The sequence below is a fragment of the Pan paniscus genome, chromosome X (assembly GCF_029289425.2).
Source record: "Pan paniscus chromosome X, NHGRI_mPanPan1-v2.0_pri, whole genome shotgun sequence".
In the NCBI taxonomy this organism is placed as follows: domain Eukaryota; kingdom Metazoa; phylum Chordata; class Mammalia; order Primates; family Hominidae; genus Pan; species Pan paniscus.
Window position 1 is genome coordinate 43,284,210 of NC_073272.2, and position 26,484 is coordinate 43,310,693.

At 40.6% G+C, this 26,484-nt stretch overlaps 1 protein-coding gene across 20 annotated transcripts in view; it reads right to left on the minus strand.

Moving 5' to 3' along the window:
- The window catches only part of CASK (calcium/calmodulin dependent serine protein kinase), a 407,307-nt gene that overhangs the window by 118,045 nt on the left and 262,778 nt on the right, over window positions 1-26,484 (minus strand). For all 20 annotated transcript variants that reach the window (XM_034949880.4, XM_063601767.1, XM_034949879.4 and 17 more), the window contains exon 8: window positions 23,034-23,156. In XM_034949880.4, the coding sequence (XP_034805771.1) occupies window positions 23,034-23,156 (123 nt within the window). The remainder of the gene's footprint in view (window positions 1-23,033; window positions 23,157-26,484) is intronic.

Here is a 26,484-nt window from a genome sequence, read left to right on the forward strand (position 1 = left end):
ACAATTACAGACTCTTCTAATTAGGACATGCTTTTTTTTTTTTTTTTTTTTTTTTTGAGACAGGGTCTTCCTCTGTTGCCCAGGTTAGAGTGTAGTGGGCTGATCATAGCTCACTGCAAGCCAGGTGTGGTGGCTCACACCTGTAATCCCAGCACTTTGGGAGGCTGAGGCAGGAAGATTGTTGGAGCCTGGGAGGTTGAGGCTGTGGTGAGCTAGGATCTCACCATTGTACTGCAGCTTAGGTGACAGCGTAAGACCCTGTCTCAAAAATAAATGAATCCCCCATTATTTATTTATATATTTTTAGAGACAGGGTCTCATTCTGTCGCCCAGGCTGGAGTGCAGTGGTGAGATCCTGGCTCACCACAGCCTCGACCTCCCTGGCTCAGGCAATCCTCCCACCTCAGCCTCCTGAGTAGCTGGGACTACAGGCAAGTGCCACCATGCCTGGCTAAGTTTTGTATTTTTTGTAGAGATGGGGTTTTGCCATGTTGCCCAGGCTGGTCTTGAACTCCTGGACTCACACGGGGTCCTCCCACCTTGGCCTCCCAAAGTGCTGGGATTACAGGTGTGAGCCACTGTGCCTGGTCCCTCATGTGTATTTTAAACCTCTTCTTACTCTTCTCCCCACTTTGGTCCTACTCTAATTTGCCAATGTATCTTGAGGATTCATATGCTATAAGCACTCATTAATTTCATAAATATTTCAAGAGCTGATTATGCCAGGCATTGTCCTATGCATTTGGCATACATGAGGAAAACCAACAAAGATTCCAGCCCTCATGTAGATCATATTCTAGTGCAAGAAGATGAGAAAACACAAAAAAGGTAAATTGTAGAGTATGTCAAAAGTACTATGGAATAAGGCAAAAAAGTAAAGCAGGTAAGAGGGATTGGGTACCTTGATATTTAAAATAGGGTGGTTGGCTGGGTGTGGTGGCTCATACCTGTAATCCCAGCACTTTGGGAGGCTGAGATGGGAGGATCACTTGAGGCTAGGAGTTCAAGATCTAGCAAGAACCTGTCTCTATGAAAAAATTAAAAAATTAGCCAGGCGTGGTGGCATGCACCTGTAATCCCAGCTACTTGGGAGGCTGAGGATTGCTTCAACCCATGAGGTCGGGGCTGCAGTGAGCCATGACTGCAACTGCACTCCAGCCTGGGCAACAGAGCATGACCCCATTTCTAAAAAACAAAAACAAAAACAAAAGCAAATTGGGTGGTCAGAGTAGGCCCAATGGAGAAAGTGACATTTAGAAGAGGTGAGGGAGTGGTCTAGGCAGAGAAAATAACCAATGCAAAGGCCCAATGGAGGGAGTATGTTTGGAATTTTCAAGAAGTAGCCAGGAGACCAATGTGTGTGAAGTGATGTGAAGGGGTCAAGGAGAATAGTGGGTCAGATCAGAGAGATGACAAGGCTGGGGTAGGCCATGCGGGCCTTTGGCTTTTATTCTGAGTAGGAGAGGAAGCCAGTGGAGGGTCTTGAGCTAGAGTGACATGATCTGACTTTATTTTTATAGATTCTGGGGTTACATATGCAGGTTTACTATATGGTTATATTGCATAACAGTGAGGTTTGGCTTCTAGTGTGCCCATCATTCAAATAGTGAACACTGTATTCAATAGGTAATTTTTCTTGTTTTCCCTCACTTTTATTCAACACAGTACAAGATATCCAAGCCAGAGCAATTACAGAACTAATAGGTACATTTTCAACCCTCAACTTTTTTTTTTTTTTTTTGAGATGGAGTCTCACTCTGTCGCCAGGCTGGAATGCAGTGGCGCAATCTCGGCTCACTGCAACCTCTGCCTCTCAGGTTCAAGCAAATCTCCTGCCTCAGCCTCCCGAGTAGCTGGGACTACAGGCGTGCACCACCATGCCCAGCTAATTTTTGTATTTTTAGTAGAGACGGGGTTTCACCATGTTGGGCAGGATGGTCTTGATCTCTTGCCCTCGTGATCTGCCTGCCTTGGCCTCCCAAAGTGCTTGGATTACAGGCGCGAGCCACCACGCCCAGCCTTCAACCCTCAACTGTAAATAAACATTAGTGGTTTTGCCGAGAATAGACTGGAAGGAGATGAGGGTTTAAAAAAAAAAAAAGCGGGAAGACTAGTTAGGAGGCTTTTACAGTAATCCAGGTGAAAGATGATGGTGGATGCAACCAGTTGGAAATAATAAAAAGGGTGAAAGAGAGATAGACTCTGAATATATATTTTTTTGTTTTCTCCAAAAAGCTTTACTGAGGTATAATTACATACAATAAGCTGCACGTTTAAAATGTACAATTTGATAAGTTTTGACATATATTTACAACCATAAAACCATTACCATGATCAAGATAATGAACACATCCATCATGCTCAAAAGTATCTTCATGCCCTTTTGTAGCCCCCATCCCCATCCCCAGTCAGCCACTGATCTACTTTCTGTCACTTAGTTTGCATTTTCTAGACTTTTATATAAATTGAATCATATAGTATGTGCTCATTATTGTCCAGCTTCTTTCATATAGCATAATGATTTTGAATCTATCCATGTTGTTGCATGTATCAATAGTTCATTCCTTTTTAACACTGAGTGGTATTCCATTGTATGCATGTATCATAATTTATCCTTTCACCTGCTGATGGACCCTGAGTTGTTTCCATTTTTTGGCTATTACACATAAAGTTGCTATGAATATTAATGTCTTTGTATGAAGACGTGTTTCATTTTTCTTAGGTAAATACTAAGGAGTAGAATGCCTGGGCTATATGATAGGAGTATGTTTAACTTTTAAGAAACTGCCAAACTGTTTTCCAAAGTGGTTATACCATTTTACGTTCCTACTAACAGTGTATGAGTTTCCATTGTTCTTTTTTTTTTTTTGAGATGGAGTCTTGCTCTGTTGCCTAGGCTGGAGTGCAGTGGCATGATCTCGGCTCACCGCAACTTCTGCCTCCTGGGTTCAAGCGATTCTTCTGCCTCAGCCTCCTGAGTAGCTGGGACTACAGGCGCCTGCCACCACGCCTGGCTAATTTTTATATATTTAGTAGAGATGGGGTTTCACCATATTGGCCAGGCTGGTCTCGATCTCCTGACCTTGTGATCTGCCTGTCTTGGCCTCTCAAAGTGCTGGGATTACAGGTGTGAGCCACCGCACCTGGCCTCCATTGTTCTATATCTTTGTCAACACTTGGTATGGTCAGTCTTTTTGATTTTAGCCACTGTAATACATGTTTACAGGTATCTCATTGTGGTATTAGTTTGCATTTCCCTAATGACTAATGATGAACATCTTTTCCTGTGCTTATCTGCCATCTATATTATCTTCTTTGTTGAAGTATCTGTTCAAATCTTTTCTCATTTTGAATTGGGTTGTTGTTTGTATGTTTTCTTATTATTGAGTTTTGAGAATTCTTTACATATTGCAAATATGTTTAAGTTTACTACATATCTGACTGTGAACTCTATTTTTAGCAAACACCTTTTCTGCTCACCATTCACTAAGGTGATGTGGAAAGAGAGGTGAGGACAGAGTCAAAATGTATTTTTTTAAATAAAATTATGCTTCAATTATGATATCAATTATTTTCTAAGCTAGTAAAATTACAAGATTAAAAAAAAAGTCTGTTAAGGTATCTCTTGTCTTTTTTTTTTTTTTTTTGAGACAGAGACTCACTCTTGTTGCCCAGGCTGGAGTGCAGTAGCATGATCTTGGCTCACTGCAACCTCCACATTCTCAGTTCAAGCTATTCTCGTGCCTCAGCCTCCCAAGTAGCTGGGATTACAGGCATGCGCTATCATGCCCGGCTAATTTTTGTATTTTTAGTAGAGACGGAGTTTCACCATGTTGTCCAGGCTGTTTTTTCTGAATTAAATAGTATCTCCTGACACTAATAATAATAATGTAATATGAATTCAGAAAAAATTCAATAGTAATGTGCCTTGCACTTTAATGAAGTACATGATTCATAGTCCCTTGTGCACATGAGATTTGGAAAACACGTGTAATTGGTGTGTTCATTACCCAAAATTCAAATTGATTAGCCTGATATAAATATCCTTTTCACTTTTTTTTAAATGACAGTATACTTTACAGTCTATATATTAAGGCTATAGAGGGTGTGAGAAGAGCTCAACCATCTGTGAGGAAAATATAATCTTAGATGGCCTACTTTTGTTGGAATAAATATTCACACCAAGTATCATTAATTCAGAGAGATAAAGGTGTTAAATAGGTAGCATTTAACAGTCATAAGACATTAACATATTACTTGGTCTAACACTCAAATTCTTTTTTGATGTGAAATAAGTGAATAGAACTTTTTTTTGGTGGTTTTATCAAAGAAATAATTCCTATCTTTTTTTTAATTAAAAAACTTTACTTTTATTTATTTTTTTCATGTTATACTTTTTTTTATTATACGTTAAGTTCTAGGGTACATGTGCACAACGTGCAGGTTTGTTACTTATGTATACATGTGCCATGTTGATGTGCTGCACCCATTAACTCGTCATTTACATTAGGTATATCTCCTAATGCTATCCCTCTCCCCTCCCCCGACCCGACGACAGGCCCCAGTGTGTGATGTTCCCCACCCTGTGTCCAAGTGTTCTCATTGTTCAATTCCCACCTATGAGTCAGAACATGTGGTGTTTGGTTTTCTGTCCTTGCGATAGTTTGCTGAGAATGATGGTTTCCAGCTTCATCCATGTCCCTGCAAAGGACATGAACTCATCCTTTTTTAAGGTTGCATAGTATTCCATGGTGTATATGCGCCACATTTTCTTAATCCAGTCTATCAATGATGGACATTTGGGTTGGTTCCAAGTCTTTGCTATTGTGAATAGTGCTGTAATAAACATACGTGTGCATGTGTCTTTATAACAGCATGATTTATAATCCTTTGGTTATATACCCAGTAATGGGACGGCTGGGTCAAATGGTATTTCTGGTTCTAGATCCTTGAGGAATTGCCATACTGTCTTCCACAATGGTTGAACTAGTTTACAGTCCCACCAACAGTGTAAAAGTTTTCCTATTTCTCCACATCCTCTCCAGCACCTGTTGTTTCCTGACATTTTAATGATTGCCATTCTAACTGGTGTGAGATGGTATCTCATTGTGGTTTTGATTTGCATTTCTCTGATGGCCAGTGATGATGAGCATTTTTTCAGGTGTCTGTTGGCTGCATAAATGTCTTCTTTTGAGAAGTGTCTGTTCATATCCTTCACCCACTTTTTGATGGGGTTGTTTGATTTTTTTCTTGTAAATTTGTTTAAGTTCTTTGTAGATTCTGGATATTAGCCCTTTGTCAGATGGGTAGATTGTAAAAATTTTCTCCCATTCTGTAGGTTGCCTGTTCACTCTGACAGTAGCTTATTTTGCTGTGCAGAAGCTCTTTAGCTTAATTAGATCCCATTTGTCAATTTTGGATTTTGTTGCCATTACTTTTGGTGTTTTAGTCATGAAGTCCTTGCCCATGCCTATGTCCTGAATGGTACTGTCTAGGCTTTCTTCTAGGGTTTTTATGGTTTTAGGTCTAACATTTAAGTCTTTAATCCATCTTGAATTAATTTTTGTATAAGGTGTAAGGAAGGGATCCAGTTTCAGCTTTCTACATATGGCTAGCCAGTTTTCCCAGCACCATTTATTAAATAGGGAATCCTTTCCCCATTGCTTGTTTTTCTCAGGTTTGTCAAAGATCAGATGGTTGTAGATGTGTGGTATTATTTCTGAGGGCTCTGTTCTGTTCCATTGGTCTATATCTCTGTTTTGGTACCAGTACCATGCTGTTTTGGTTACTGTAGCCTTGTAGTATAGTTTGAAGTCAGGTAGTGTGATGCCTCCAGCTTTGTTCTTTTCGCTTAGGATTGTCTTGGCAATGCGGGCTCTTTTTTGGTTCCATGTGAACTTTAAAGTAGTTTTTCCAATTCTGTGAAGAAAGTCATTGGTAGCTTGATGGGGATGGCATTGAATCTATAAATTACCTTGGGCAGTATGGCCATTTTCACGATATTGATTCTTCCTATCCATAAGCATGGAATATTCTTCCATTTGTTTGTGTCCTCATTTATTTCGTTGAGCAGTGGTTTGTAGTTCTCCTTGAAGAGGTCCTTCACATCCTTTGTAAGTTGGATTCCTAGGTATTTTATTCTCTTTGAAGCAATTGTGAATGGGAGTTCACTCATGATTTGGCTCTCTATTTGTCTGTTATTGGTGTATAGGAATGGTTGTGATTTTTGCACATTGATTTTGTATCCTGAGACTTTGCTGAAGTTGCTTATCAGCTTAAGGAGATTTTGGGCTGAGATGATGGGGTTTTCTAAATATACAATCATGTCATCTGCAAACAGGGACAATTTGACTTCCTCTTTTCCTAATTGAATACCTTTTATTTCTTTCTCTTGCCTGATTGCCCTGGCCAGAACTTCCAACACTATGTTGAATAGGAGTGGTGAGAGAGGGCATCCCTGTCTTGTGCCAGTTTTCAAAGGGAATGCTTCCAGTTTTTGCCCATTCAGTATGATATTGGCTGTGGGTTTGTCATAAATAGCTCTTATTATTTTGAGATAAGTTCCATCAATACCTAGTTTATTGAGAGTTTTTAGCATGAAAGGCTGTTGAATTTTGTCAAAGGCCTTTTCTGCATCTATTGAGGTAATCATGTGGTTTTTGTCGTTGGTTCTGTTTATATGATGGATTATGTTTATTGATTTGCATATGTTGAACCAGCCTTGCATCCCAGGGATGAAGCTGACTTGATCGTGGTGGATAAGCTTTTTGATGTGCTGCTGGATTCGGTTTGCCAGTATTTTATTGAGGATTTTTGCATTGATGTTCATCAGGGATATTTGTTGCAGGAAGTCAGAGACCTTAAACAGAAGGACTGGCTGAAACCATGGCAGAAGAACGTGGATTGTGAAGATTTTATAGACATTTATTAGTTCCTCAAATTAATACTTTTGTAATTTCTTATGCCTGTCTTTACTGCAATCTTTAAACATAAATTGTAAAGATTTCATAGACACTTATCACTTCTTTAATCAATACCTTTGTGATTTCCCATGCCTGTCTTTACTTTAATCTCTTAATCCTGTCAGCCAAGAAAGATGTATGTTGCCTTAGGACCTTGTAATAATTGCATTAACTGCACAAATTGTACAGCATGTGTGTTTGAGCAATATGAAATGTAGGCACCTCAAAAAAAGAACAGGATAACAGAAATTGTTCAAGGAATACGAGAGATAACCTTAAACTCTGACTGCTGGTGAGCCAGGCAGAACAGAGCCATATTTCTCATCTTTCAAAAGCAAATGGGAGAAATATTGCTGAATTCTTTTTCTCAGCATGGAACGTCCTTGAGAAAGAGAATGCGCACCTAGGAGTAAGTCTTTGAACTGGCCCCCTTGAGGCGTACTTGTCTCTTATGGTCAAGATTGCAGAGGTAAGATAGACTCTAGTCTCCTATAGCGCTCTTAGGCTTATTAGGAAGAGGAAATTCTTGCCTAATAAATTTTAGTCAGACCAGTTGATCTCAAAACCCTGTCTCCTGATAAGATGTTATCAATGACAATAGTGCCTGAAACTTCATTAGCAATTTAAAATTCACCTCAGTCCTGTGGTCCTGTGATCTGGCCTTGCCTCCACTTGCCTTGTAATATTCTATTACCCTGTTAAGTACTTGATGTCTGTCACCTACACCTATTTGCACACTCCTTCCTCTTTTGAAAATCCTTAATAAAAACTTGCTAGTTTTTGTGGCTTGAAAGGCATCACAGATTCTACTACTAGAATCCCTTACAATCGCACTTTAAAAACCCAATTGTCCGAACAGTCTGAACAACCAAAACATGATTTAACAACTCCCCACTCCCAATTACATTTGGCATTGTTTACTTTAAATTTTTTAAATATTCCTAAAGATAATACTCTAACTGCAGCCGAATGCCATTATACAGGCAAAAAATTTTCCTTAAACGAAGGCACGCCAGTGTTATGGAAAAACTCCCAAACCAATACCTAGGAACCTGGCACAATTATAATGTGAGGAAGAGGATATGCTTGTGTTTCACCAGGAGATCATCAATCCCCTGTCTAAGTACCCACCAGAAGACTCAAGCTTCAGGTGAATACTGACAATCAAAACCACAGAGAAAAGACGTCTGTGTCAGAGACTGCCTTCAGATGTGATGAGATCTGTGCCGATTCCTCAGAAACAGGCACATCAAATCACAATAGGTGTAAATCAATCCTCCCTGAAGGCAATGGAGACCCATCTAACTAATCCCACTTCTCCTGATTACTTTTCTTTTTCTCCTTACAAACCTAAAAATCTCACCATTTCTATTAGCCTGAAAATAACATCCCTCTGTTCTTCTCTTCCTCCTTCAGCACTCAATCTCGCTTACACTAGGTTTTATTTAATGATTCTCCTCGTTATACTTTCTGTCTCACCAGTTTCCTCTCACACTGATTTACCTGCTACACATAATTATTCTTATTAGGCTTATGTGCCTTTTCCTCCACTTATTCGACCTCTCACCTAGACAGATGCTCCTGCAGAAATCTACACTAACGATAGTGTGTGGATGCCTAGAGCCACAGATGACCGTTGCCCTGCTCAACCAGGAGAAGAAGGCACTGCATTTAATGTTACCATAGGTTATAAATACCCCTCTCTGCGCCTCGGACATGCACCTAGTTGCATCCATCTACGAACTCAAGTCTAGGCTGCTTATCTTCCGGAAACATCAGCTACAGATAAAACAGGACATTTAGTCTCCGGTCTCTCCCTTTCTCCTTTAAAACAAATGAAAGGAGGAGTAATAGGAGATACCCCATACTTTCAATATAAACCTGCAGGAAAACCATGCCCTAAAAATTTTGAGGGCCCATCTAAAACTTTAATTTAGGAAGATTGTGTTAACTCACATGCAGTAATACTAAAAAATGACTCATATGGTCTAGTAATAGACTAGGCACCAAAAGGCTATTTAAAAAACAATTGCTCCTCTGGTGGAAAGGAATGCCTGGAGGCTACTTATTTTACTTCTTATCAGGAGAATGAGAATCACCATTCTACTGTGCATACGAGGATCAGCTCATTCTTTCTCTTAAAATAGGAAGATAAAGGCATTACCCCCCGCCAGGCCTCGTATGATACTCCCCATTCTGAGCCCAGAACACCCAGAACTTTAAAAATTGGCTATTGCCATGTCTGGACTGCGAGTATAGGAAAAGAAAACTATTTCGACTGTTGTTCCCATTACCGTCCCACTCTCTCAGTATCAACGTAGACCCAGACATTCTGCTTTACTTACCTCCAACCTGACTATTCCCATACAGAGTTGTGTTAAGCCTCCTTACACACTGTTAGTAGGAAATATCAAAATTTAGACGAATAATCAAACTGTCCGATGCATCAATTGTCATCTATACACTTGTATTAACTCCCATTTTGACTCCAGGAAAAGTGTAATGTTGGTTCGAGCTCAAGAAGGAATCTAGGTTCCGGTAACTTTACCTAGACCTTAGGTATCCTCCCCCTCAATACATTTAATTAATGAAGTGCTACAGCGAATTCTAAAAAAAGATCTAAGAGATTTGTTTTCACTTTAATTGCTGTTATCATAGGCCTAATTACTGTCACTGCAATGGCCACCACTGCTAGAATGGCATTACACCAATCTATTCAAAGGGCTCATTTTGTTAATGATTGGCAAGCCAATTCCACCCAAATGTGGAATTCTCAACAAGGCATAGATCAAAAATTGGCAAATCAAATTAACGATTTAAGACAGTCTGTTATTTGGCTTAGAGATCAAGTAGTGAGTCTCGAACATCGCATTGCAAATGCAGTGCGATTAGAATACTTCGGATTTCTGCATCACCCCGTATTCCTATAACGAGACTGATAATTCATAGGAAAAAGTCAAAGGACACCTTCTAGGTAAAGAAGATAATTTATCATTAGACATAATTAAAGAAACAAATTTTTGAAGCCTCTCAAGCTCACTTATCCATTCTGCCTGGAGCTGAGGCGTTAGATCAGGTGGCAGAAAATCTTTATAGATTAAACCCCACAACTTAGATTAAGCCTACTGGGGGCTCCACTGTAGTAAATTTTAGAATTATGTTTCTCTGTTTAATCGGTTTATTTTTAGTGTGCCGGACCAGTCAAAGAATCCTGCGTCAAAATCGAGAGAACGAACAAGCCTTCATCGCCATGGCACATTTATATAAAAAGAAAGGGAGAGATGTTGCAGGAAGTCAGAGACCCCAAACAGAAGGACCAGCTGAAACCATGGCAGAAAAACGTGGATTGTGAAGAGTTTATAGACATTTATTAGTTCCCCAAATTAATACTTTTGTAATTTCTTATGCCTGTCTTTACTGCAATCTCTAAACATAAATTGTAAAGATTTCATAGACACTTATCACTTCCCCAATCAATACCCTTGTGATTTCCTATGCCTGTCTCTAATCTCTTAATCCTGTCAGCCTAAGGCTATGTCGCCTTAGGACCCTGTAATAATTGCATTAACTGCACAAATTGTACAGCATGTGTGTTTGAGCAATATGAAATGTAGGCACCTTGAAAAAAGAACAGGATAACAGCAATTGTTCAAGTAATACGAGAGATAACCTTAAACTCTGACTGCTGGTGAACCAGGCAGAACAGAGCCATATTTCTCTTCTTTCAAAAGCAAATGGGAGAAATATCGCTGAATTCTTTTTCTCAGCATGGAACGTCCCTGAGAAAGAGAATGCGCATCTAGGAGTAAGTCTTTGATCTGGCCCCCCCCACCCCGAGGCGTACCTGTCTCTTATGGTCAAGATTGCAGAGGTAAGATAGACTCCAGTCTCCCATAGCACTCCCAGGCTTATTAGGAAGAGGAAATTCCCGCCTAATAAATTTTAGTCAGACCAGTTGATCTCAAAACCCTGTCTCCTGATAAGATGTTATCAATGACAATAGTGCCTGAAACTTCATTAGCAATTTTAAATTCGCCTCAGTCCTGTGGTCCTGTGATCTTGCCCTGCCTCCACTTGCCTTGTAATATTCTATTACCCTGTTAAGTACTTGATGTCTGTCACCCACACCTATTCGCATACTCCCTCCCCTTTTGAAAATCCCTAATAAAAACTTGCTAGTTTTTGTGGCTTGAAAGGCATCACAGATCCTACCAACGTGTGATGTCTCCCCTGGATGCCCAGCTTTAAAATTTCTCTCTTTTGTACTCTGTCCCTTTATTTATCATGCTGGCCGACGCTTAAGAAAAATAAAAAAGAACCTACGCGATTATCGGGGCAAGTCCCCCGATAGATATTGGTCTAAAATTCTCTTTTTTTGTTGTTGTGTCTCTGCCAGGCTTTGGTATCAGGATGATGCTGACCTCATAAAATGAGTTAGGGAGGATTCCCTCTTTTTCTATTGATTGGAATAGTTTCAGAAGGAATGGTACCAGCTCCTCCTTGTACCTCTGGTAGAATTGGGCTATGAATCCATCTGGTCCTGGACTTTTTTTGTTTGGTAGGCTATTAATTATTGCCTCAATTTCAGAGCCTGTTATTGGTCTATTCAGGGATTCAACATCTTCCTGGTTTAGTCTTGGGAGGGTGTATGTGTCCAGGAATTTATCCATTTCTTCTAGATTTTCTAGTTTATTTGAGTAGAGGTGTTTATAGTATTCTCTGATGGTAGTTTGTATTTCTGTGGGATTGGTGGTGATATCCCCTTTATCATTTTTTATTGCGTCTATTTGATTCTTCTCTCTTTTCTTATTAGTCTTGCTAGCGGTGTATCAATTTTGTTGATCTTTTCAAAAAACCAGCTCCTGGATTCATTTATTTTTTTGAAGGGTTTTTTGTGTCTCTATCTCCTTCAGTTCTGCTCTGATCTTAGTTATTTCTTGCCTTCTGCTAGCTTTTGAATGTGTTTGCTCGTTTCTCTAGTTCTTTCAATTGTGATGTTAGGATGTCAATTTTAGATCTTTCTTGCTTTCTCTTGTGGGCATTTAGTGCTATAAATTTCCCACTACACCCTGCTTTAAATGTGTCCCAGAGATTCTGGTATGTTGTGTCTTTGTTCTCATTGGCTTCAAAGAACATCTTTATTTCTGCCTTCATTTTGTTATGTACCCAGTAGTCATTCAGGAGCAGGATGTTCAGTTTCCATGTAGTTGAGCAGTTTTGAGTGAGTTTCTTCATCCTGAGTTCTAGTTTGATTGCACTGGTCTGAGAGACAGTTTGTTATAATTTCTGTTCTTTTACATTTGCTGAGGAGTGCTTTACTTCCAACTATGTGGTCAATTTTGGAATGTGCGATGTGGTGCTGAGAAGAATGTGTATTCTGTTGATTTGGGGTGGAGAGTTCTGTAGATGTCTATTAGGTCTGCTTGGTGCAGAGCTGAGTTCAATTCCTGGATATATCCTTGTTAACTTTCTCTCTCGTTGATCTGTCTGATATTGACAGTGGGGTGTTAAAGTCTCCCATTATTATTGTGTGGGAGTCTAAGTCTCTTTTTAGGTCTCTAAGGACCTGCTTTTTGAATCTAGGTGCTCCTGTATTGGGTGCATATATATTTAGGATAGTTAGCTCTTCTTGTTGAATTGATCCCTTTACCATTATGTAATGGCCTTCTTTGTCTCTTTTGATCTTTGTTGGTTTAAAGTCTGTTTTATCAGAGACTAGGATTGCAACTCCTGCTTTTTTTTTGTTTTCCATTTGCTTGGTAGATCTTCCTCCATCCCTTTATTTTGAGCCTATGTGTGTCTCTGCATGTGAGATGTGTCTCCTGAATACAGCACACTGATGGGTCTTGACTCTTTATCCAATTTGCCAGACTGTGTTTTTTAATTGGAGCATTTAGCCCATTTACATTTAAGGTTAATATTGTTATGTGTGAATTTGATCCTGTCATGATGTTAGCTGGTTATTTTGCTCATTAGTTGATGCAGTTTCTTCCTAGCATCGATGGTCTTTACAATTTGGCATGTTTTGCAGTGGCTGTGAACTTTAAAAAATTATATAGCTGGGACTATAGGTGCATGGTATCATGCCTGGTTTTTGTTTTTTTTTTTTTTGACACAAAGCAATGGTATTATGACTTTGGGTAGCCTTCATTACAAAGTTTTTCTTCATCTTATTTGTTTTTTTTTTTTCTTTTTGTGGAGACAGGGTTTTGCTCTGTCTCCCAGGCTGGAGTACAGTGGCATGGTCGTAGCTCACTGCAGCCTTTCACTCCTGGGCTCAAGTAATCCTCCCACCTTACTCTAATTACTTAGAGTAATTACTCAGTAATTACTTACTCAGCCTCTCAAGTAGCTGAGACAACTATAGGCTCAAGCCACTGCAACCAGTATCATTTTATTTCTTCAATTTGCAAGTTATCCAGGAGTTTTTCATATTTAAATTTCAACCATTCTAAAAAAATACCTCTTACATCCACAGTAATGATTTATAAATACACATGGACAAATAAGCCTGCTCTTACCAGCTGGATAACATTCTAATTGAGTTTTTCCATCTTCAGATGACATAAGTAGTGAAGTTAAACTGTTGTTTAGACATGGCATGCGATACTCAGCTCAAAGAGCCGTCTTAAACTTTTTCATTTAAGTTACTGACATTTTTTGTCTTTCTTGTGCTAGAAATTTATTATGTATTAAGCTCAAATTACTTAGAATGAGAACTATAATCATTGGCAGGAACAAAGGTTTCCAAAAATAAATATGCTATTAGCCAAGATAAGCTTTGAAAGCACTGTAAGTAGGTATGGTATAATGTTAAACTATCTTCTAAGAGATTTGAAAAATGACTAAAATGGCTGCCATTTTCATTGTTATTTGGCATTTAAACCAGCTTTGAATGAACAAAAGATCCCCGTTATGGAGAAAGTGAGAAAAATAAAGGAGAAATAGGAATTACCTCTAAACTGTTCATTATATATCTGGGAGGGCAAAACAAACAAATAAAAAACAAAACAAAACAAAGAAAGTATCTAAAAATTGTTCACTACTCTTTTCTGGGGGAAATCAGGAATAACTAGCACTGAGTATCAGAGAGGTGAATGCATATTTTTGAAGTAGCAGTCCTCCCACCTCAGGCTCCTGAGTCACTGGGACTGCAGGTGCGCACCACCACGCTTGGCTAATTTTTTAATTTTTATTTTTGTAGAGACGGGATTTCCCTATGTTGCCCAGGCTGAGAAGTAATATTCTTAAGGAGAATCAAGATCCACTGAAATCTCAAAATTGTCCTGTAATACTATTCCATGTCATCACCTTAAGATACATTATTAATCTACTTTTAAAATATTTTATTGTTTTGCATAATCTGAGGAAGTAGCATGGTATAATACAACGAACATTCATTCATTGATTAAATCATTAATATTCATTGAGCACCTACTGCATGCCAGATACATTCTAGGTGCTAGACAGAAGTGAACCAAGAGCCAAAAATCCCTAGACTTATGCAGCTTATATTTTATGACCTAGACAGACAATAAACATATAAGTAACATATAGGTATGTCTTAGGGTGACAGATGCTATGGAGAAAAATAAGGGAGGGGAAGGGGGATAGGGAATACTGGTGGTATTCCTTCCCCCACATTTTAAATAGGGTGGTCAGGGAAGGTCTTACTAAGAAGCTGATACCTAAGCAAAGACCTGAAGATGGTGAGGGAACAAGCCATGATATCTGAGGGAAGAGTATTCTAGGGAAGGGTCATATAAAGGTGCTGAGGTGAAATGTGCCTGCAGTCTGAAGAACAGCAAGGAGGCTGATATGATGAGAATGGAGTAAGAAGGGAGAGTAGGAAGGGGTGACATGAGTCAAGTGTCAGGGAGCCAAACTGTATAGAGAATTAAGAAAGAATACCTAGGGGGAGAGGCCTGGATTCAGGAGTCATTGTTGTACAGATAGCATTTAAAGCCATCAAAACTAGATGAGCTCTCCAAGGGCCGGAGTGTAGATGGACGTGATATTTTGAAATATATATTTGGTCTACAGCTCCGTTTCCTGGAATACAATTCCTAAAATCCTTAGAATGGCGTAAGGGCTATCTTTGTATGCCAATGACTGACTGATGGCTGGCAGCCCCTAGGCAGTTGCAGGATGAGGGGTGGTCACAGGAAAGACCAAGGAGGGATGAGAGGGTTGGGACTTTTGGCCCCACCCCCAACCTCCAGGGAGGGGAGAGGGGCTGAAGGTTGAGTTGACCTCCAATGGTCAATGGTAATGAAGCCTCCATAGAAACCCAAAAGGACAGGGTTCAGGGAGTTTCCGGATAGCTGCACACATGGAGGTTCCTGGAGGGTGGTGCATCCACAGAGGGCATGGAAGCTTCCCACTTCACCCCTATACCTACATCAATGCATCTCTTCATCTGTATCCTTTGTAATTTTCTTTATAACACAATGGTAAAAGTGTTTCCCTGACTTCTGTGAGCTGATCTAACAAATTAATGGAACCCAAAGAGCAGGTGTAGGATCTCTGATTTGTAGCCAGTCAGTCTGACATTCTGGAGGCCTGGACTTGTGACTGGTGTCTGAAAGGGTGGGAAGGGGAGGCCTTGGGGACCAAGCCCTCAAACTGTGGGATGTGATACTATAGTGTCAGAATTGAATTAGAGAATGCCCAGCAGCAGGGCTGATTACTTGCTTCTTAACGGGGAGAAATCCCCACACATTTGGTGAAAGAAGTCTTGTGTGTTGATTGTTGTTGTTGTGTGGTGCGAGAGCAGAGGAAAACAGTTCTGAGTTTTTCCACCTTCAGTTAGTGTCAGTGAAGTAGGGTTTGCTAGAACGGCCCTGGCTCACAGAAATATGTGGTTTGGGAAGAGAAAGAATGAAAGGGTGGGAGATGAGGAACCTTTGATTCCTGGTTCATTATTGTGGTCTTCCATGGTTTGGAGCTGCAACTGTGTCGCAATCAATTACTAAAGGTAAAAGTTACCAGTGGAATTTAGAGATGGATCCAACTCAGGGAGTTGGTTCACTGGATGCATAAGGATATGCAAACTAGTAAGAAAAAGATGAAATATTCACTCCCTTGGTGGTGGTTGTCTGTAATAGCTGAACGGAAATGAAACAAATGCTGGATGAGGCCTTGATGCTAGACCAAGCTCAGATTTCAGTCTATCTGAGCCCAGGCCACTAGCCTTCAAGCTGACCCCCAAAGGAAAAATTATACAGGGATGACAGTACCTCTATGACCTGTGGTTACCACGAAGGTAGTTGATGTGAGGGAAGGGCAAAACCAAGAAACTACTGAAACCAGAGGGTACAGTGTGAAGAAATTGTCTCATTTCATAGATTGGTATCATCAGTTTACTGAAAATCCTTTACTAAAATGGATTGTGAGAATAACTAATTTAGGGCACTTTCTTTGGTTTTAAATGCTGCAGAGTGGACAGGCATGTTTGGGTTGATGCAGGACCCACAGCTCACTATTGAACAATCAACAATGGGTATAATGTGATCCAGACACACAGGGAGTTATTCCTGAGGGAACAGTCAGCCTAGTGAATGGAATAAAAGCCACTGTAAGGTCTGTACACCCTGAGAAGGTAGAGACTGTCCAACTCTACCTATCAATGCCAAGTGGAGTACCCCAGGTGAAGCGGCTCATTTGGTTCCTATGTAGGCCATGTGGGACCGGCTTTATGATGACTGAGATATTCACTCACTGAATACATCCATTACTCTGGCTGTAGTAAATGCTATGGCTAAGGGAGCCTCTTTTGTATGGGCACCAATGAAAACATGAGCGTAATTAACAAAAGACTGTGGAAAGGCAGAGAGGAGAGTCACAGGACTCATCCCAGGAAGGTGGAAAGTTTAAATGGTTATTAATAAATAAGGTGAATGAAGAAAACAGTGATGGGGTGAAACTAAGAGAAAAAAGAAAGAGGAGAATCATGGGACTCATCCCAGCAGGGTGGAATCTTTAGAGGGCTAATAAGAAATGGGAAGAATAGGGCCGGATGCTGTGGCTCACATCTGTAATCCCAGCACTTCGGGAGGCCGAGGCGAGTGGATCACCTGAGCTCAGGAGTTTGAGACCATCCTGGCAAACATGGTGAAACCCCCTCTCTAATAAAAATACAAAAAAATTAGCCAGGCAGGGTGGCGGGCACCTGTAATCGCAGCTACTCGGGAAGCTGAGGCAGGAGAATGGCTTGAACCTGGGAGGCGGAGGTTGCAGTGAGCTGAGATTACGCCACTGCACTCCAGCCTGGGTGACAGGGCAAGACTCTGTCTCAAAAAAATAAAAAAGAAATAAAAAGAAATGAGATGAATAAAGTGGAAATCGATGGGGTTAAAACAAAGATCTCAATATAATACTATCAAAGGTTGGTAGGGAGCTTCTGCTGTTCTCCCAATGTTAAGGGATTCCAAACAGGTTAGCTGTATTCACCCCAGTTTGGAGAAATTGAAAAAGTCAGAAGGCAGAGATTACAGTGAGAAAGCTGACCAACAGTTACTTGGAGTAATGTTGAGGCAGGTTAATCAATACAAAGATTGACAAAAGGGGCAAGGTCCCTTGGCTCAACCTGCTGTTGGGGACTCAACATCTTTTTTTTTTTTTTTTTTTTTTAAACAAGAAAGGGTAAAAGTAAGGGTTGATAGGAGTATGAGATTTGGAATGTTTAAACAGGATATACATAAATAAGTTATGTCTCCTTTACCTAAATGTTTTATGGAACTGGATAATTATGACTGGGTGGAGAACACTTCCCCTACCCAGTATTGTAAAACAGAAGAAATGTAAATCTGCACTTCGAGAAATATTAATTGGACATGCTAACTAGGCACCAGTAAGATTGCTTGAGCTCACACAGTGTGGAGTTGAGAAGCTGGAGTGCTGGTAGGGACAAATTCTCCATCTGCTCCCCCTTTGCAGGATGTTTACTGGGGCTTATGGCCAAAGTCTGTGAGAATCTCCCAGTGACAACTACTAGGACTTTGCACTAGAGAATTTCCATCTCGGTGCATTTACTACCTTGCTATGGGACATTAACTGAAACTATCCCTAATGACTGAAGGACGTAAAATGATCCTGACACCTGAAATACCCATGCTTTCTCACATGATGTCAGAGAAACATTCAAATGGGGATGGCAGCGCCCAGAATAGTTCCATAATAAAATGGAAATGGTTTATGCAGGAGCATCCTCTCCGGGAAGTGCAAGGAGGAAACATCCTCAAGCAGGGAGCCTCTTTTCCCCTAGGACTGACTCTGGAATTGTGTGAGGAACTGTGGGATTCTACTGACACTTGGACAGGGCCCCATGAACAGCTCTCAACTGACCAACGAAGAGCTGCTTGGTGTGTGGATGACAGTTCCAAGGTGAATCGACAGCATCCTGTTTGGAAGGATGCCACTCTTGATCAAAGAAGGTAAGATCACATTAGCTTGGCAGTTGAATTGCATTCTGAAGAAATGAACAATAACAAAAGCTCCCGTGTTTGGTTTTTTACTGACTCATGGACAGTCACCAGTGGCCTGGTCACATGGTCAGGCAGAAGGGCAGTGGAAACCTGGCCTATTTATTAAAGGGATGCCCATATGGAGAATGGCCCTATGGAAATTTGAGGGGTGCAATAAGTAGAATATGTTGATGCCCATCATAAGAGCCTCTTTCTGGGTTTGGAAAATGATTGATATTGACAAGCAGAGAACCCTGTGTGCTCCCTCGAGGTGGCCACCTGGGTCCATCAAATGAGTGGATAAACGGGTACTGCAACAGTGCAGAGATGGGCTGCATCTAGACAGGTTTCTTTTGTATCATTTCAGGCACAAAATGCCAATAAGAACTGTTCTGTCTGCCAGCAAAAGAGACAGACACTGCCCATGGCTGTGGGGCAGATTTCCCTGGTGGGAAAGCCCTGAACAAGCTGGCAAGTGAGGCTGATGCTGGTAACCCTGGGAGGCCACAGATGGGTTTTGACAGGAGTAGACATGGATTCTGGACTGGGCTTTGCTTGCCCAGTGAAAGATGTGAATGATGAGAATACCATAAAAAAGCCAGAACAGAAGATATTGCACATATTTGGAGAGCTGAACACCATTTCTTTAGGCCAAAGAACACACGGTACAGCCCATAATGTTCCAGCAGTGGGCAGAGATATTCTTCTCAGAGTAATAGTTTGATAGAGACTAAAATGGGCAATGAAAACATTGGTTGTCTAAAACAGGGGGAGATGAAAGCAGGAAGGGCTGGCTTACTTGCCTTTACCAGTGTGTACTCACACTCAACATGAGTGGGGCTAAAGGAGTGTCCCCACTAGATATTCTTTTGTTTTTCTGATTGATCTGGGGAAGGGGGGTGGTAGAGGATGCTGTTATGACTATGCAATTCTTGACAAGAGGGGAGTATGCTGATATAATGACTATACTTTTTTCTTTCCTTCTTTCCCATATCATCTAAACTCCCCCTGCCCCTCCCTATGCAGTGGTTCTAGGACCAGAGCCATAACTACCAGTGTTAGAACCAGGGATGATTCCTAAACAAGAAATTGTAACTATGTTTTTAAACCTTGTGTCAGAATTCCTAAGGACCTGATGGGGGTGGGTTGTGCAAAACGGGTTAATTGTGAATGCAGCTATATTGCCTGGTGGTAAAAACGGTCCACTAAATTGGCACCTATGTAACCTTAGTCTCCCTGCATGGGAGTGGACTGAGGAGGAGGTAATTACTAGACTAATATTGCTGTCTGCCATCTAGACCAGCACAATGTTGATTTTAATGTTTCTTCCAAAGGTTATTAATAAAGTGAGGAAAAAATTAACAGCTGAGAGTAAAGGAATAAATACATGTGTTACGAATTCAGGGAAATCCATTATCACATTACATTAACACCTTGAAAGAGACTCAGAGCAAGAAAGGATACTGTTTCTTAGCTCAATTATATCAGGTGTCTGAAACGGTGAAACCAAGACCATTCCTGCTTTTAGAACCTGGCAAGATCAATGGAAAGCCTGCAAACCTGAGTGGCCTCATGCTGGGAGACCTATTCATACATTATGATGATGGACTGAACTAATTATCAATGCCTGAATGAGATTCTAGTAATGTGGCAGTGTCTTTTGAATTATATATTCTTTTATATTTCTTTTTTGTTTGTTTGTTTGAGACAGAGTTTCGCTCTTGTAGCCCAGGCTGGAGTGCTATGGCGTGATCTTGGCTCACTGCAACCTCTGCCTCCTGGGTTCAAGTGATTCTCCTGCCTCAGCCTCCCAAGTAGCTGGGATTACAGGCACCTGCCATCACACCCAGCTAATTTTTATATTTTTAGTAGAGATGGGGTTTCACCACATTGGCCCATATTTTTTTAATGTAAGGAATCCAGGTTTTAAGACCAGAGGTATACTGTGAAATATATATTTGGTCCTCTAGCTCATTTCCTGGCATACAACTCCTAAAATCCTTAGAAACGCCAAAGATGTCTGATGGCTGGCAGCCTCTAGGCAGCTTCAGGATGGGGTCACAAAGACCCAGGCAGGATTAGAGGGTTGGGACTTTCAGCCCCACCCCTCAATCTCTGGGGAGGGGAGAGGTACCAAAGGTTAAGTTGATCACCAATGGCCGATGGTTTAATCAATCATGCCTATAGTAATAAGGCCTCCATAAAACCCCAAAAGGACAGGATTTGGGGAGCTTTTGAATAGCTGTACACATGGAGGTTCCTGGAAGGTGTTGTGCCTGGGGAGGGTATGGAAGCTCTGCTCCCCTCCTCTCCTATAACTTGTCCTGTGCATCTCTTTATCTATATTCTTTGTAATATCTCTTGTAACAAACCGGTAAACATAAGTAAATGTTTCCCTGAATTCTGTGAGCTGCTGTAGCAAATTAACCAACCCCAAAGAGGAAGAGGCTGTGGTGTCCCCAATTTGTAGTTGGTTGGCAGAAGTTTCAGCGGCCTGGACTTATGACTGGTGTCTGAAGAGGTGAGGGTTGTGGGACTGAGCCCTCAATCTGTGGGATCTGATGCTATCTCCAGGTAGATAGTGTTTGAATTTAGTTGGGAGGACACCCAGCTGCAGTCTGCTGCAGAGTTGATTGCTTGCTTGTTGGTGGGAAGAAATCTCCACACTTCTGGTCACAGAAGTCTTCTGTATTGATTGTTGCTGTGTGGTGTGAGAGCAGTTTGAGTTTTTTCAGCTTCAATAGAGAAAAAGAGGAGGAGCAAGGATGGAGGCCTATGGCATTCCAGTGTGAAGAGGTGGGAGAGGGGAGATGAGGAAGAATCAGTAGGATCTGAGAAGGAGCAACCAGGAGGTAGAAGGACAACCAAGAGAGCAGGTGTTCCAGAAGCCCAGAGAAGACAGTGTTTCAGAAGGATGGATGTCAAATGTTGCTGACAGGCCAAGCACAAGCCCTGGGATTTGAACACTGGACTTAGCAACATGAAGGTCAGTAGTGACTTGACCAGAGCTGTTTTAGTGGAATAAATAAGATTGTGATATTGACTAGACTGGGTTCATGGGAAAGGAATGGGAAACTGAACAATGTGAGTAGTCTATACAACTCTTTTCAGGAGTTGCTGTCAAGGGAAGCAAAGAATAGGGGCAAAACCTGGAGGGGGTTGTAGGGTCAGGAGAAGGTATTATGTCTATATAAGAGTGTGTATAATACAAATAACCTATAGCATGTTAGATCCAACAGAGAGAGAACTCTGATGATGCAGGAAGGGAGGAAGTTGTTGGGTCAATGTGGTCAAATAAAAAGGGATAGGATCTAGTGCACAAATCAAAGGGTAGTGGCAGGCTGAATTAGAATCCTGGTTCCACCACTGACAACTTCTGTGACTTGGTGCAAATTCTTTTTTTTTTTTTTTGGGAGACGGAGACTCGCTCTGTCACCCAGGCTGGAGTATAGTGACACGATCTTGGCTCACTGCAACCTCTGCCTCCCGGGTTCAAGCTATTCTCCTGCTTCAGCCTCCTCAGTAGCTGGGGCTACAGGCACCCGCCACAACGCTAGGCTAATTTTTGTACTTTTAGTAGAGATGGGGTTTCATCATACTGGCCAGGCCGGTCTCAAACTCCTGACCTTGTGATCCACCCACCTTGGCCTCCCAAAGTGCTGAGATTACAGGCATGAGCCACCGCACCCGGCCAACTTGGCGCAAATTCTTAACCTCTCCAAGTGTTAGTTTTTCTAACATCTAAAATGAAAATTGCCTGGAATTATTGGGCTGTATAATGTTTTAATCAAAAAGTACTGTTTCACTGCTGTCCCAAGTTATAATTTTCCTTAATACTCACTGGCAAGATGGGATATAAAATGAACTTTTAAAATCTGCCTTTTGGCTGGGCGCAGTGGCTCATGCCTGTAATCCCAGCACTTTGGGAAGCTAAGGCGGGCAGATCGCTCGAGTCCAGGAGTTTGAGACAAGCCTGGGCGACATGGTGAAACCCCCATCTCTACAAAAAATACAAAAATTAGCCAGGTGTGGTACTGCATGCCTGTGCTCCCAGCTACTGGGGAGGTTAAAGTGGGAGGATCGATTGAGCCCAGGAGCAGAGGTTGCAGTGAGTAGAGATGGTGCCACTGTACTCCAGCCTGGGCAATGTTGTCAGACCTTGTCTAAAAAAAAAAAAAAAAACCTGCCGTTTTCCTAAGACAGAAAATTTATACCTAGTATCTACTGAAAAATAGTTAATGCTATAAAGCACACAGTCACACCCAAAATAAAGATAGTTAATTTATTATAACATGGTATTACTTCAGTTGTTGATGTTGCATATCTTTGGAACACATGTTGGCAGAGAACAAAGAGGCCTTCCCCTGATATATTCTGTCTTAATCCTGTTTTTTACCCTCTGATAGCTGCATGACACTCAAATGGTATGTCTTCTATTCAGATGTTCACAGATGATGTGCAGGAACAGCAAACAAGATGAAAAAAACTAATGAAAACTGCTCCGAAAAAAGAAACGGTAAAAAGGACCATCTCATAGAGCAATGCATTCCTGTCACTGGAAGTGTTCAGACAAAGTGTAGAAGGTGACCTGTGAATGCTCATGTACCTTAAGCCATGGATGATTCAGTGCTTCATAAACAGTGATCCTTTCAGCTGGATCCAGCATCAACATGCGACGTACTAGGTCTTTGGCACTTTCAGAGATATGGCTCCACTGCCTTGGATTCATCTGAGGAGGAGGAAAGGAAAACTACATAGTTACCTTAAATGAGACATTAACATTCACTATTATTTAATATTCCTATATTGCTTCAATGTGAATAAAATTCTGAGAGCAAAGAACAGAAATTTGATTCTAAAGGCTTGCATTCTAAGAAAAGGACAAATGCAATTCTTCTGTTGTTCTTTACTACATAAGAATTTGTGTTAGTAAATATTCCATACCCATATTCTTGTTATGTAAGTGATAATATTTTCAATAATTGAAGACTAGAATGTTCATTATTCCAGTTTCTATCTTTAGATCCTTAGCTAGGGAGACTAGAATACATCGATCTAGAAAGAACTAAAATAAAACTTAAAATTTTTAAAGAAATATTTTTAAGATATGTTTTTAAAAATCGAGGTTAGCAATAATTGTGAACTATGCAAAGTTTTTAATAGGATATTTTGGTCACTGCATATCAATTTCGGTGTTTAGGAAAAAGTATTCTACTACCGTAGGTCCCACAGAATAACAGAGTTGCTTGAATACTGTCCTCAGTGAAGTTACTTTTGTCTCTTTTAGAGATGAGACAACTAAGCCACATGGTATATTGATTAAAATCAAACAAAAATAATTATGAATTGTTCAAAAGACACAGGACTTATGAGAAAGGCTGTGGATCTGTGAGCCAAGTGCTAGAAGGCTCCTGGGAAAAGGGATATGTCTGAGACCCAGAATCATTAAAAAAAAAATCAGAGTGGTTAGGGCATGGGGTTGGGAAGGCAAGTGGGGAAAGGAGACAGAGACAGAGTAGGGTCTCATTCCTTGTTCAATATCAACAGGTTTACTGATGGGGTGAGTTTATGTGAGCTACCCAGTGCCAGGACCTTCAAGCAAAGCCATGGCTTTAACAGGCAGAGACCTACATCACCTTCTAAGGAAGAAAGATGAAGAATAAACTCCACAACATTTTAAAGCCAAATGAAACTGCAGTACTTGCACTGCAGTATAAATGAATCATCACAATTTGAGCAAGGGCTAGCATTAGCTCTGACTAATGTGAGACTTTGTACTTGAAGATGGGGAGTGAAAAGTGTCTTTATGTTGCGGATAGCCCTTAAAATTGAAGTGTGCTTCATTTTTCCCCCCAACAGGCAGAATTTCAAATAGTAGCCACTTCTGCTTGTCAAATCCCATTAAGACCAATGCCATGAGGCTGTTTAATTATCATTATCCAGCCGGGCACAGTGGCTCATGCCTGTAATCCCACACTTTGGGAGGGATGAAATCCCACACTTTTCATCCTAGTGAAATTGTGGTCAACCGACCAGTTTGAAATGAGGTAAGTGATTAGACAGGGCTTGGGTAGACTTGTTTCCTCTCCCTATCCTGGAGCGAATGTGCTCTTTAAAGTCTGAATAATTTTTCCTTGACAAAGTGGTTGAGAAATCATCTGAAAGGGGTGGTAAGATTTCTGAAATGAGTAGAGGTTTAGAAGGATACTCCCTTGTCCTTTTTACAAGACAGTCCAATACAGGATTTTCTATTCCTTCAGCTGAGAAGAGTAGCTAAAACAAATTGGGGGATTGAATCTATACGGGGGAACAAAATAAGGCTATAAAACAATCTTACTTATTTGAATACCAAACCCATAGCAGCTTAGAATCTTGCTGTGTATATACTAACTGGTTACCTGTAATAATGATATGACATTACACTTCTTATATATGGTTTGGGAAATATATTTTTGCCCTTTACAAAGAAGTTAATTGAGGTTAAGTGTTAGCATATACTCCAGTGAAACAGTACTTTCTAATGTGGGTCTCACATTTGCAACTGCTGGAGGTAAAAAAAGAAAAAAAAAGTACTGCATTTAAAAGGTGTCATCAAACTTTTCTTTAAAATATCCATAGAGATCAAGAATTTTGTTAATAGTTCTTTTGCTCAGAACCATTAGGGTGATGAAATGCGGCCGGGCGCGGTGGCTCACAGCTGTAATTCCAGCACTTTAGGAGGCCGAGGCAGGTGGATCACTTGAGGCCAGGAGTTTGAGACCAGCTTGGCCAACATGGTGAAACCCCCGTCTCTACTAAAAATACAAAAATTGGCTGGGTGTCGTGGTGCATGCGCCTGTAATCCCAGCTACTCGGGAGGCTAAGTCACGAGAATCACTCGAACTTGGGAGGGGGAGGTTCCAGTGAGCCAAGATCGTGCCACTGCACTCCAGCCTGGGTGACAGAGCAAGACTGTCTCAAAAAAGAACCACCAAGGTGATGAAATAATTTTTTTGAAATCTATTTTTTTTTTTTTTTTGGGAAGACAGGGTCTTGCTCTGCTGCCCAGGCTGAAGTGCAGTGGTGTGATCATGGCTCATTGCAGCCTTGACCTCCCAGGCTTAGGTAATCCTGCCACCTCAGCCTTCCAAGTAGCTGAAATTACAAGTGTGTGCCACCACACTTGGCTAATTTTTGTACTCTTTGTAGAGACCAGGTCTCCCTATGTTGCCCAGGCTGGTCTTGAGCTCCTAAGCTCAAGTGAGCCCAGCTGAGATCTGCTTTAAAATAATGTAATAATATGTTGAATACAGATAAAACAAGATTGTCTGTGTTACTGAAGCTGGGAGCTCATTATACTATTCTCTCTACTATTTTTGTTTGAAATTTTTGATAATAAAAGATAGAAAAATAAATGCTGACAGAATCATATGACAGTATACTAAAAGAAAAAGGCCGAGATTCATCATAGATGGTAGAGATGGATCTATACTTCAAACTAAGGTGGTGAAAACCTAGGCCTTTTGTAAGGAAAGTCCTGAAGATAAATGAGAGGTGAGGTTAGCCAAGTAAAAAAGTAAATAAATTATTAACCTCAAAGCTTCAAACCCCAGGTACAAAAAAAAATTATGATGTAGCTGCCACCATCCATCTGACTTACTATAATACTAGGAAGAGGGAATTTTTAAATGACTTAATTTTTGCACATATGTGAATAGTCTAAGTCTTTTTACCAAGAAACAAAAATAACTATTCAATGTTTTAAAAATAGACGAAATAAAATACCAGAGTCTGTTGGAATGAAGCACATTGCCTTGGAAACTAGGAAGTTAACTGAACAAACACAAAGGAAGAATTCTATTATTAGCAAATGCCTATAACTCAAAAATGCAGGTGGGGGATTATTATTATATGGTACCTACCTCACAAGTTGCTGTGAGGGTTAAATGAATTAAACTATTCTAAGCACTTTACTTATGTAAAGTATGCTATGCTATGTGCTATGCCTGAGTTAGCTATCATTATTGCTAGTATTATTATTATGCTGATGTATCACTAATCATGTTTCTTTTAAAACG